Genomic DNA, 13,664 nt, shown 5'->3' with positions numbered 1-13,664 from the left:
AACCAAAGTCTGGGAGCAGCTGGAGGGAAAGTCAGGGGACAGAGGAATCTTAAAAGTCTCTCATCCTCTATTTGTTTGTTCTCCTTCTCTCCTCAGATGCTGATAGGTCTTGCTGGCTACCTGAGCGGGTATGATGGTACTTTTTTGTTCCAGAAGCCAGGGGACAAATATGAGCATCACAACTACATGGGAATGAGAGGGGTAAGCCTTCCTGACTTGCTCTAAACTGAACCCTGGGGCCTCACTCAGCACATAACAATTGGAAGCCTTGGAGTGGTAGCAGGTGTAGACAAAGGGACTTTATGTGGCAGTTGGACCTACATCCTGTAGTAGATATTCAGGCATAGAGACTCAGAACTGGCTAAGAAGGGAAGGGAGGCCGCAGGTCATCCCGAAATTGCATGCGTAGGAGCAAGCACACACTGTCACCTGTTGCCCAGCCCCTGTGAGGCTTCAGGTGTTGGGTTGGAGAGTAACCTAGGACCCAGGCAGCCAGGAGTCTCCTGCAGCCCTGACGTTGGCCTCAGCACATTGGCAGGCTCCACATCCTCCCTCTCCATGGCCACAGCTGCTGGAGTACTGCCTACCTCTGAAGGCCGGTCTTAAGATTTTAGCATCTTATACCCCTGTCACCAGGTCCCTGCTTCTTTCCCTATGAAGGGTTCAGGCACCCAAAAGGGGCTTTCCAGCCTTTTAGGGGAGGCTATGTGTTTGCCCCCAGTCCCAACACCAGCCTTGATGAAGCATGGCCAGGCCTAAATACCCAACTCTGTGGGGACCTTATCTGTAGCTGAATGAAACCTGCAACATCTGACCTCCGACATGGAGCTCTCAGAGCAGGCTGCATTTATTTACAAGCTCCTTAAGGAGCTCAAAGCGCTTTGGATAAACGCTATATGCTTATTTGGACTAATCATTGGATGATTTACTTGGTCATATCATACCACAGTAAATGAGATTTGTCCCTACCCTCAAGTTCATATTCTTAAGTGATTCTGTGTCTTCCTAATTACTTTTGAATATCATGTAGTATACGTAATTGGATATCGGTGTGACTCACTGTGGGCTTGCTGTGGAAATTGAGAAGGCCAAATATAACAGCCTTGTATGCTTTCACACTAGGATACATTGCTTTCTGTTGATAAAAAGTGGCACCCAAGCTGTAAGGGTTCCCATTCCCTGGGCTTGTCTGTTTACTTTCGATGGATAGGGTAGGGAGGTGGGGAGAAGGCTGATGGTTCCAAACAAAACAAAAAACAACTCTCCAGGTATTTAAGTGTCAGGTAATCTTTTTTCCAGAACCAAAATGCAGCTTGTAGATTAAAGAGTGATTTCTGGTGTGACTGAAGAAAAGAGCTAAGGGAGATATAACAAAAATCACATTAGACTTACCTAGAATATGAAAACACCTTAGAGAAGTCTTTCTCAACTTGTACCCACAGTTTTGTAATAGAACCTGATATTTGTTGAGTACTTTGTGTGTGCTAATAAAACTAGCTCATTTAATCTCCAGAGAAAACCCTATGAGGTAGGAACCCTAATTTTTCATATTTCATAGATAGGGAGGCTGAGATTCAGAGATATACTATTTCAGGGTCACAGCTAGCAGTTGATGGAGTCCAACTTCGGAGTCCCCTACTTGAAACCACTCTGCTATCCTGCCCACACTGACCTGGCTGAACTTTGCTGATTTCATGTCAGTGTTCAAGTTGGTGCTCAGTAGGCACATGAATGTAACTTGATATGACGATTCACTGTCACACCATCCCTTTCTTACTTCTAGATATTCCAGGTGATTTCAGGTCACCAAGTCACGCCTGCATTAAAGTCCTCCATTTTAAACATTAGTTTGTACCAAGTCAAGTAGGTCTCTGATGCTTAGCTTAGTTGGCTATTTGACTGTTTTTCTTTTCCCTCCACAGTTCTGTGCTTTCCTTGGTTCCTTGCTGGTCCCCTTTGCCTACCTCACTGTGTTGGAGCTGTCCAAGTCCTTTCCGGCAGCATTGCTCGCTGCTGCCCTCCTCACCTTTGGTAAGTTGTCTTGTACCGTACTTCTTAGGAAATTGCCTGCCACAGTGTGAGTATAGTTGGAAATCAATACATTTAAGGATCCTATCCATGGGCCCAGTAACTTTAGATTTGGGTAAAATATTACAAATCTTATTTTCTTCACCAGTACTACTTACATATAAGAATAGTTGTATGTAAGTAAGCCTTTATGTTATTAGAAGGGAGAGCTCGTATACATAATCCCAAGGAATAGATTATCTCCAAGCTATCCACATATGAGTTTGTTGTAGATAAGAAGATAAAGGGGTGTGTGTGTGTGTGTGTGTGTGCATTAATGTATGTGAAGGAGGCTTATGATTCTAATTCTGTTCCTCTCAGGTTACTGTAAGTTTGCATTCCTTAACTGATTTCTTTTTTTTTTTTTTAACTTTTTTTTCTTTTTTAATGTTTTTTCATTTTCGAGAGAGAGAGACAGAGACAGAGTGCGAGCGGGGCAGGAGCAGAGAGAGAGAGGGAGACACAGAATCCAAAGCAGGCTCCAGGCTCTGAGCTGTCAGCACAGAGCCCACTGCGGGGCTAGAATTCACAAGCCGTGAGGTCATGACCTGAGCCGAAGTCGGTGTCTGACTGAGCCACCCAGGTGCCCCCTCCTTAACTGTTTTCAACTGAATGCAAGTACAGATGTCTCAGAGGTAGCTGGGTGGCAAGAGATAGCAAAATGAGAACTTAAATGTTTTCTATGGCTAGTTCTCATATGGATAAATAAGAGCTGATCCATAGAAAATGATCCTGTGCTCTTTTTGGGTTTTTGTGAAAGTGAATTCATGACCTCATAGAACTTACATTTAAAGAGGTCCAGGCCAAGTGAGGTGGGTATTTCAGGGTTGATTCTGGCTCTGTTCTGACATAATGTTGCAAGGTGATAGGGCCTTTCTAAGGAGGATTGGTGTGTTTAATTTCCTTTTCCATTATTCATCCATTCAGCATTTACTCTTTTTTCATTCCGTAACTATTTTTCAAGCATTTCCTCTGTGCTATTCCATTTTTCTTGGCCTCAGAGGACAAGCTGTTGAGATACTTTGCTGCCTTGATGCTTACCTGCCATGAAGCTTGCCACCATGAAGCAAGTAAATTAATAAGCAACTTCAGTTGGGGCAGATGATAAATAAGCAACTTCAACAATGGTGCGATGTAGAAAATAGAGTAGTATAAGGGAGAGAGTGGTGGAGAGGGATTTTACTGTAGGTAGGGTGGCCAGTGAGCAGCTCTGAGGAGGTGGCCTCAAGCAGAGACCTGGGTGAAGCAGAAGATTAACCCATGCAGAGGTTTGACAGAAAAGCATTTAGGCAGAAGGAACAGCATGTGCAGTGGTCCTGGTGCAAGGCAGCGCTTGGTGGCTTCAGGGAGCAGTAAGGAGGCCAGTGCAGGCAGGCAAAGGGTGTTGGGGGAGGACGTCGCATGGGGAGGGAGACTGTGCTGGCTTTGGCAGCCGTCACGAGGAGTTGCTTAGTCTCAGTGAGATGGCGAGACTATGGAGGCTTTAAGCAGGGGCTTGATGTAATGAAATTTTGTTTTAAAAACAATCACTTTGGTGCCCGTGTGGAGGATCAGCTCCCAACAGAGACTTCATGTAAAATTCTAAAGCTCTACCCTCAGTAGAGGTAGTTTGTGGCTACATAAGCAGGGCACCAGAACTCCCTGTGCTGGTGGAGATGAGGAGGAGCCCTCATCTCAGAACTGCTCTGTCTGAGTGAATGACGGGGTCTTTTCTTGAGTCACAGGCCTGAAAGCAGTGTGAGGTTCAGTTTCCTACTCCTGGGCTTTGGCATACCCCAAAGCCATGGCCTTCCACCTCCCCGATGACTCAGTGGCTCATCTGGTCTTGACTGCATAAATGCTTACATATAATTAAGCATAAGGGGCACTATTTCCTTTTGTGGGGTGCTTGGGTCTCAGAGGGGCCAATCTCTGATTCTATGTTTTGACCACTGAGCTCATGTTTTTCAGACACAGGATGCCTCACTCTGTCCCAGTACATCCTCCTTGACCCCATCTTGATGTTCTTCATCATGGCTGCCATGCTGAGCATGGTCAAGTACAACTCCTGTGCCAACAGGTCAGAAACACCATCTTTGCTGGTGGGGGGGGGGCGGTGAGGGGGCATGGGGGTGGCTCAGAAGCTGTGGAAGCGCCAACATTTCTATAACGGCCAGGGAGAGGGTGGCTGCCTCAGGACGTGTCTTGAAGCTGAACTTCAGGCAGGCATATTTTTAGATTGCCCATTTTAGGTCATAAAAATATTTTTAAAAATATTTTCTATAGATACCTGTATTTTTGGTTTACATGAGACTAAGAAAATGTCAGTTGTGTTTTTCAAGAGTATTATCATTTTTACAACGGAGGTGGATTTGGGTAGGGGTGTGTGTACATCACGGAGGAGTCCTAATGCCTTCCCCGACCCCACCATCTCCTAAGCCACCCCTCGACACCAAAGATGGTTGGGAGACCCCAGGACAACCTTATCTCACATTCTGTGTCCCAGAGGGGAGGGCACCAGGACGTAAACCGCGGGGCAGCTATTTGTGTCCCTACCCTCAGTGCTTGTGTCCAGCCCCAACCTGCCAATGGGAATAACATATACAAAGGTTGGCTTAAATGATCCATACCCATCAGGAGGACTGGTCAGTTCTAGAGCTGTTCTGGTGGGTCTGGTCTTCCTCCAGACTAGTCTTTTCCAGATCATCCTAATGCCTCTAGAGAGGAGAGTAGGTCATTCATTCTATTCAGACCGAAAGAACTGGCTGCAACCAGGCATTTCCAGGAGTCAGCTTGGTTTCACCATGGCCAGACTCATTATGCCAATAAATCCAGATCCAGTGACTGCCATCTCTCTGTGGCCTTGGGGTATCTTCTCCTTCTACCACATCCACTTCTACCTGCCATTTCTTGAATAAACACTATGTGCCAGGTCACTGTGTGAGGAGATGGAGGTACAGAGAGGGGTACGTAGGTCTCGCAGTTAAGGAGCCTTCACTCTGGCTGGGGAGGCAGCCGGCTAATCAGAAAATCACGGCACAGTGTGCTGTAAACGTAGCAAACCTTGGAACCGACTGCCGGGCTAGAGCCACGCTCCACCACTTGCTGGCTGTACTCTGACCTTCTCTGTACCTCAGTTTTCTCCTGTGTGAAGAGAAAATAATAGTAAGATCTCCCTCCATGAGCTTGTAGTGAAGGTTAAAGAGTTTGTACATGTAAAGTGCTTGGAGCAGCGCCTGACACCCAGTAATTGCTGGCTTTTCAGGGTCTGCGGGTGACACCACGCGGTGGGCTGACCGAATCCAGTGGGCCTCTCTGGATTCCCCTTTTCTTTCCTCCTGACTGCTCAATAGCCTGCTTACTTTGAAAGATGTGGTGCCCCCCTCCCCAGAAAAATATCCTCCTCACTGTCACACGGCTTCCTTTGGTTTTGGGGGTCACACGGACCACATCCTCCTTGGAGCCACGCCATGGTCCCCTGAGGTTAGGAGCCCTCAAGGAGGAGGGCAGGCACACAGCCTCTCAGTCACAGGACCTCCGCCCTTCCCCACTGCTGCTGTTGCTTTTGAGTTTGGCTCCAGCTGCCAAACTGAACTCGGTGTCTTGTTGATTTTCAGGCCCTTCTCTGCCCCCTGGTGGTTCTGGCTCAGCATGACTGGCATTAATCTGGCTGGTGCTTTAGGGGTCAAGTTTGTTGGCCTCTTTATCATCCTGCAAGTGGGGTGGAACACCATTTCAGACCTTTGGCACCTGTTTGGAGACCTCAGTCTTCCAGTGGTGAGAACCCAAGTGCTTGTAGAAATGTTATTGCCCCCTGGTATTGCCCAGCACAGCCAGTGGCCTTCTCTGCCTCTGCAGCAGGTGACGGAGTGGCTGCATTCTGGGCCCGAGGTGGGCGGGATCCGGCCATTGTCTTGGGCAGCATGACAGCAGGAAGCAGGCCATGGCTGAGAAGCTGGAGAGGTGTATATGGAGAGGATGAACTAACGTCCTTGGAGTTTTCTTTTGGTGTTTGTTTCTGCAATATTTTTCAAATGCTCTACACACTATCTAGCCAGGCGATCCTGTCCAGCTGGGCTCGTGCCACTTAGATGGCAGACACTGACTGCATGGGATCCTAGGCAAATTGCATAGGATGACTTTCTGAACTCACAATTTTATTTTTCTAACCCAGGGTCTCCAGATTTGGAGGCCAGTAAGGGCCTTTAGAGTTTATTACAGTATTGTTTATTAAGAGCTGATTCTGTGCCAAACACTATGCAAAATGCTTTAGTTCATTATCTCACTTACCTCTCATAACAGTCCTGTGAGGTCGGTAGTTATTACCTTCTCCTTACAAATAAGGAAATCAGCACCGAGAGAGGTAATAATGTTCCCAAGACCATACAAGAGTGAAACATAGATCTAGGATTCAGACTTCGGGGAAGCTGATACTAGGCCTGAACTACGTTGATGTAACACTTCTCCACCACCTCTGAGCCAAAGTTCCAAGAAGTTCATTTATTCATTCAGAATATATAGACAGACTACTCTTCAAGTGGGAAGCATGGACTGTGAAGATGAATAACACAAGGATTCTTGCTCTCCAGAGATAATGGAGAGAGAAATAATGAAGCAATTACAGTCCAGCCAAAAAGTGCTGTGAGAGCACAGAGGAGGGTATGAGCCCAGGTTATGTGGTCCAGGAAGGCTTCTGGGAGGAAGCTGAGACCTGAAATTAAGATAAGGAGCAGCAGTTATGTGTGTGATGTGTGGGGCTGGCATGGTCCCACAAGCGTGGAGACCCTGCAGAGGGGACTTATGAGTGACGAGGCTGAAGATGTGGGCAGTGTCTTGCTGGCGGCACAGTGCTGGGCTGGGGTGCTGGATGAGGGCCTGGGCAGACCCCCTGTGGTGCTTAGGTGGCAGGCTATTATGGAAGGCTAGGGTTTCCACATACTCTTTCTCGTTGGCTGTTAGTTTTTCCATTTTTTATGATTTTGATTGATACATAAAAACCTATGTATAACATGCATATAAGGTATAAGGTAAGATAAAGGCCCATATGCCCAGCACCCCGCACTGGCTCTGTTTGCAGGTGACTGTGGGAAAACACCTGACTGCTCGCATCCTATGCCTCATTGTGCTGCCCCTGACTCTCTACACAGCCACTTACGCTGTTCACTTCATGGTGCTGAACAAAAGGTATAGCAGAGCCTTTCTAGCCTCTTGCTTACAGTCTTCCTCTTGCCCCTAAGCCCTTGGGTGGGCTGGGTGATCTCTTGGGTCTGTGGTTGGGATATTCAAGGGACCGGTAGGTTTTACCTGTTGGTTTCCTCCGATGTTCTATCTTTTGGGTATCCAGAAGGCTCAGAAAAGCAAGCACCCTGACCTGAAGGAAGAGAATTTCTTAATAGCCAAACCTCGCCTTATCGCTAAAGAGTCCTTGTGTTTAGCACGGTGGGCCTGTTAGTTGGGAGTGTGTAGTTGGGAGGACAATCATCACAGCAACACCAGCAGCAGCTCCCATCTAACAAGTAGCTACTAAATGTCAGCATTTTGTACTTATTATCTTACTTAATCATGATCATTTTTGAGTTCTTTGACTTTTTTAAATCCCCAATTTATAAATGAGGAATTGAGGCTAAACAAAGTGAAGTACTTCCGAAGGTCACTTTGCTAGCAAGCGGCTGAGTTGGGATTTGGACCCCTGTGTCTCCAACTCCATTATGTGTGTCATTCCTGTGATACCATACTGCCACTTCGCTGTGCTTCTCTTAAACTGATTGCACAGAACTTTTCCTAGGGTGCCCGGGAGATTGCGGGTTCCCTCCATGAACTTGTCTCTCTCCTCCTTTCCCCACAGTGGTCCCGGTGATGGCTTCTTCAGTTCTGCCTTTCAGTCCCGGCTTTCAGGCAACACCCTTCATAATGCTTCCATCCCCGAACGTGAGTATCTCTTGGCCTTTATGAAGGTAGAAGGGCAGAAGCCTTTCTGGAGAGGTGAATTGGAAAAGACAAATATGACAGCTTGAGTTATTTTAGCCTGTAGATGGTGAACGGGGAGAAAGGTCCAATTAGATGTGGTACAGGCTCTCAATAGAGTGACTTGGGACACAGGAGGAGTGGAGAAAGATGCCCTGAGTAGCGAGCTCTTTGCTGCTAAAGAATGACTTCTTTGTGACTGTGGAAGCATCCAAGTCAGCTCTGTGGGAAGCCAACCAGAGAGAATCTGGTGAAAGGACAAGGCCTTCCAGTGCTGGTGGTCAGTTTCCACCATGGTACTCTGTGACTCATATCTATCCAGTTATTCACAGATCAGAATTGAGCACATGTTCACCACATTGGAGGCTGTAGATGGACACCCTCCAGAGTATAGGATCTGGTGACTGTATGTGTTAAGTATATAAAGAGGGAACACAGAGCTATGGGATTCGAAGGTGCACGAGATCATTTCTGCTAGAGGGTTGGCGGACATCAGAGGCACTTAGAATGAGTTGCCTGAGTCAAGCCCTGGAAGAATGGGTAGATTCAAATGGGTGGAAAGGGAGGAGAGGGCATTTAGGGACTAGGGGATAGCATGATCAAGGCCAGAAAAAGGACAGCATAAGGCGCAGATTATCTGCAGAGAAGGACTGGAAGATCAGGCTGAAAGGATAAGTTGGGCCCAGATTATGAGGGTTTGAAACATTTGGGTGTTTGACTTCATAAACAGGCACTGGAGATCCAGTGGAGGCCTTTGAGTAGGGAAGAGAACAGGACAGCTGCGCTGGAGGGAGGTGACACTGATGACAACGTATAGGATGGCTAGGGAGGGGGTGGATTTGGAGGCAGAGGACACCCCTGGATTTGAGCCGGGCGTTATGGCAGCAGCTGAAGGAGTAGGGCAGGTGGCCATGTAGAGGGGAGATTGCACATGGAAAGATGTCACTGAGGACTTGAGCCAGGTAATTGTCTCTTGGAGACACAACTGTCTTTCAGTCTCTCCAGTACTTTGTACAGTGCCGAGAACACGGGGCCCACTGACCAGGGGTTGAATGAAATCGGAAAGCAGGTAAAAAAAAAAAAAGTTGGTTTAGAAAGGCAAACATTGGGTTTCCCTGTAGAGAATGTGACTTTGAGACACTTGGGGAAATCCATGCAACAGGGCCAGTGAGCTTGGGACTGATGTTTTCAAACTAAAAGGGTAATTGATACTGTGACAGTGGTATTGATCTGTAAGGAAACTGAAGAAAGAGAAAGAGAACAGGGCTGAGGTCACGTCAGGTCACTGGAAAATGCAGGAGGAAGGGGATGAGGACAGGAGACTGCAGAGGATAGTTCATGGGGAGTGTGAATCAAAAAGGGGGAACAGCATTTTAAGAAGCAAAGGTGATCATCAGTGTGGAGGGCTGCATACATTGGCCTGCATGAGAACACAGACAAATGGAGCTGTGGGGGTTAGCAGATTCCTACTCGGTATTTAAAAGGCCTAGCTCAGCTGTGGTCTCTTCCATTGAGCCAGATTCTTCTTACTCTTTGCCTGAGAGTTCACCCTGTTCTGCTCTGGGCTCCCACCATGTCACATACTGTCACTCCTTTACTGGAGCATTTCCCCGTTGTCCTGTGTTCATCGGTGTGCGCAGCCACCTTCCCCAAGACTGGGCTCTGCCAGGGCCACAGCCAGGCCTCCTCCAGCTTTGGGCCCGCGTGTAATTGGCACAAAGGAAGAACGAACAAAGGAACACACTGGCGGAGTGGCACCTGTATCAGTGCACTGGCGGATGGCAGGGCAGCCAGATTACAAGGGGCTGAGAAGAGGGACAGTAAGAAGGAAAAGAGGCTTCTTAATAAAGCAGGGCCTATAGAGAGAGGAGATGTTCTTGGGAGTAAACTGTTTACTCTTTTTTTTTTTTTTTTAATTCAGACGTAAAAAAAAAAAAAACCCATTGAACTTTATTATATAGTATTAGGTTCAAAAGGGGCGCCTGGGTGGCTCAGTTGGTTAAGCCTCCAACTTCGGCTCAGGTCATGATCTCACAGTTCGTGAGTTCGAGCCCCGCGTCAGGCTCTGTGCTGACAGCTCAGACCCGGGAGCCTGTTTCAGATTCTGTGTCTCCCTCTCTCTCTGCCCCTCCTCCACTTGTGCTCTGTCTCTCTCTCTGTCTCTCTCTCTCTCTCAGAAATAAAGAAAACATTAAAAAAAAAAGATTCAAAAGACACACATGGGCCTCCTGGGTGGCTCAGTCGATTAAGCATCTGACTTCGGTTCAGGTCATGATCTCACGGTTCGTGGGTTCAAGCCCCACATCAGGTTCTGTGCTGCCAGCTCAGAGCCTGGAGCCTGTTTCAGATTCTGTGTCTCCCTCTTTCTCTCTCTGCTCTTCCCCAACTCGTGCTCTGTCTCTCTCTGTCTCAAAAATAAATAAAACAACCAAAAAAAAAGACACAAAAGGATTTCACACAAGTGAAAATTATCTTAACAGTCTATTATAACATTATACGTATCTTGAAGAATATTCTAGGTAGGACATGAAATATTTCTTCCTTCTTTATTCTGTTGAATGTATGTATAGACTTTGACTGAAGGACCGTCTGTTTCTAATCTTTTGCTGTAGTGCTTTGATTATTGTAGCGCACTGTAAATACCAGCTCCTTCTGAAGTCCTGGGGAGGAAAGGGAGGTGAGGGCACTAGTGAGATCCTGTAGCGAACTCCCACTTGGGTTGATGAAATTGGAGGGCAGCTTTGCGTCAGGCTTTAGGTGGTCCCAGGCCCAGCGGAGCGTGTTAGAGGGTTGGTGAGTCCTGTGGCTTCAGGGGCACCTCCCAGTCAGGGACGGTCGCAGGCACTGCACCGGCTCACACCCTGCACTGTCTTCCTCCCTCCCAGACCTGGCCTATGGCTCTGTGATCACCATGAAGAACCTGCGGATGGCCATCGGCTATCTCCACTCCCACAGGCACCTGTACCCCGAGGGCATCGGCGCCCGCCAGCAGCAGGTCAGAGAGCCTTTTGTGTTGCATCAGTACCGAAGTGTTTGCTGTGAAGAACCCGCTGACCGCTTTCTTGCCCCGCTGTCCTTTACCTTCGTTGTTTTCCCACTTGAAACAGGCTTCCTCCCGCACCCTCCTGCTCTCTCCTCTAGCTAGCTCTAGCTTCTGTAGACTTCCGCGTGAGTGTTCCCCTGATTACCCTGACCCGCCTCTACTCGATGCTGTGGTAGGTGCCTCTCACATGAGGGGCTTGCCTGGCACGCTTTGTAAGCTTGTGTGGTAACTCTTGCCACAGTGAATTGTGAGTGCTTCCTCCCTTTGATCTCTCTGCTACTTGATTGCTACTTCCTGACAGCGTAAGCGCCTAGCACAGTGCCTGGCATGACATGGACGATGAGTCAAGTATTGTGGTTATAATCACAGACCTGGGAACCAGACTGGATTATCTGGGTTTGAATCCTGGTTCTACTAGAGTATGACTGAGCAAGTTACTTAACCTTTCTGTGCTCCAGTATACTCATCTTTAAATTGAGGAAAATAAATAGTGCCTTTCTCCATCATGGGGTTGTTGTGTAGATTAGAAGTACGAGATAGTACGTGTGACATGCACACTGGGGGATTAGCCATGAGTATTACCTGAGTGAGTGACCCTGTGTCTGTGTCAGGGCGTCGGGTGTGGCTGCGGTGGACGGTGCCTGAGAGGGGTGTCGGAGAGTCTGGGGAGGCCAGGTTGTGTAGCGGCCTTCCATGTTACAGTAGATTTGATTTTGTTCTGTGGCCACCAGGGAGGCAGTGAGGTTTATTAAGGCATGATAATATGTGATTAGATTTTTAGGTTAGAAAAGTAACTCCAGCAGGAGGGTGATGGAGGAAAAGGAAGAGCTGACTGGAGGTAAGGAACTAGTTAGGGGGCAATAATCATGACAGAGGATGATGGATGGAGGCAAAGACCATGGACAGAAGTGGGATTGATTCAGGAAACACTTTCCAGGTCAGGTGTTAGAGCCCCAAAGCTGGTGGCTGCTGGGGTGAGCTGTGTCCGGGTCTGTAGGTGTATGTATGATAATGCCATTTCACCTCAGAAATGGAGGAGGAAGAACAGCTCTGGAGAGGAGTTTCCTTTGTGTATTTGAGTTGGAGGCTGGTCTCAGGAAAGAGATCTGAGCCTGTAGCACATGGGTGTCAGCAACACGGACGGATGTGTGGCATTGCCCAGGAGGGTGTGCAGAGTGGGGAGAGTCAGCGAAGGAGCCCTGGGGAGCGGCATACTTAGGCAGTGGTAAAGGTGCTCCCAGGGCACTAGTAGAAGAGGCTGAGAAGGGGGTCGTGAACAGGGAGGTTGGAGGAGAGTACAGGACAGACAGTGGCCCCAGGAGAAGGGGACGGTCGTGCTGCAAAGGCCTCAGAGAAGGTGAGGACTAAGAAAGAGGCCTTTGAATGGCAGTAAAGGGGCTCGTAACTAACTGAGATCACTTCTGAGGAGTGGTGGGGCCAGAAGTCTCAGCCACAGTGATGGAGTAGAGAGGAGGGGAGAGGACGGGAGGGGAAGTGGGCCGGCTCTGGGGCAGGCTGTTGTTCTGAGAAGCTGGGAGTGACATTTCTCTTCTTGCAAAATGACCAGTGTCTTTACTTTGCAAAAAAGCTTTGCTTCTCAAAATTCCTTCTTATTATTTCCTTATTTACCAGTGTACCAGAAAGTTGACTCGGAGTGTTGGGTGTTAGTTTCTCATTCCTGATTCTCCATTTGTTTCTAGCACTTTAGAAGCCACTGGAGAGCTTTTCAAACATTCTGATGCCTGGGCAGCACACAGCAGCTCTGAATCCATTGGTCTAGAATGCGGCCCATGCGTTGTGCCTTTGCTTTGGTTTGAGGCTCTCCAGAAGAGTCTAACATAGTATACAGCCAGCACAGAAAACCATAGCTCACCCTTCCGTAGAAGGTAAAGTTACAGACATGGCAGCCAGGACCATCTACCCTGTACAGAGGGAGAGAAGGACCCTGTCACACTAGTCCTAGTGCTACACACTTGTAGCCCACGCGTGGAGGTGTGACATCATGATGGTGGTGTGGAGAGAGCATATGGGGGCCAAGGGGCGGATGAGTCTGGCTCTGTCACGCCTTAATCACACTGAGCCTTTCTCAGCCTGTGTCTTTATCCGCCCACTAGGGGATTGGACTAAATCACCTCTAGTGACCCTCACTGCTCTCGGATTTAGCACTTTGTCAGCAACTCTAAGTATCCATTTTTAAATACTTAAAAAAATATTTTTAAATGTTTTATTTATTTATTTTTGAAAAACTTTTTAATGTTTTATTTATTTCTGAGAGAGAGAGAGAGAGAGAGAGAGAGAGAGACAGCATGAGCAGGGGAAGGTCAGAGAGAGAGGGAGACACAGAAGCTGAAACAGGCTCCAGGCTCTGAGCTAGCTGTCAGCACAGAGCCCGAAGCGGGGCTCAAAGCCTCGAACCACAAGATCATGACCTAAGCTGAAGTTGGACGCCCCATCGACTGAGCCACTCAGGTGCCCCATATTTTTTTTTATTTTTTAAAGAGAGAGAGAGACAGTAAAAACAGGGGAGGGGAAGAGAGAGAGGGAGACACAGAATCCAAAGCAGGCTTCAGGCTCTGAGCTGTTAACACAGAGCCTGGGTGCGGGGCTTCAA

General features: G+C 47.9%; 1 protein-coding gene across 2 annotated transcripts in view; it reads left to right on the top strand.

Annotated features, from left to right (window-relative positions):
* POMT2 (protein O-mannosyltransferase 2) overlaps nt 1-13,664 on the top strand; it is a 41,445-nt gene that overhangs the window by 11,293 nt on the left and 16,488 nt on the right. For both annotated transcript variants that reach the window (XM_039232236.1, XM_039232237.1), the window contains exons 3-9: nt 97-201; nt 1,923-2,031; nt 4,018-4,126; nt 5,664-5,823; nt 7,124-7,230; nt 7,892-7,974; nt 10,896-11,005. In XM_039232236.1, the coding sequence (XP_039088167.1) occupies nt 97-201; nt 1,923-2,031; nt 4,018-4,126; nt 5,664-5,823; nt 7,124-7,230; nt 7,892-7,974; nt 10,896-11,005 (783 nt within the window). The remainder of the gene's footprint in view (nt 1-96; nt 202-1,922; nt 2,032-4,017; nt 4,127-5,663; nt 5,824-7,123; nt 7,231-7,891; nt 7,975-10,895; nt 11,006-13,664) is intronic.

Source organism: Hyaena hyaena, unplaced genomic scaffold, assembly GCF_003009895.1.
Source record: "Hyaena hyaena isolate Hyena2069 unplaced genomic scaffold, ASM300989v1 scaffold_65, whole genome shotgun sequence".
Taxonomy (NCBI): domain Eukaryota; kingdom Metazoa; phylum Chordata; class Mammalia; order Carnivora; family Hyaenidae; genus Hyaena; species Hyaena hyaena.
Note: the sequence above shows the minus strand (reverse complement) of the source record. Positions and strands in the feature narration are given on the sequence as shown.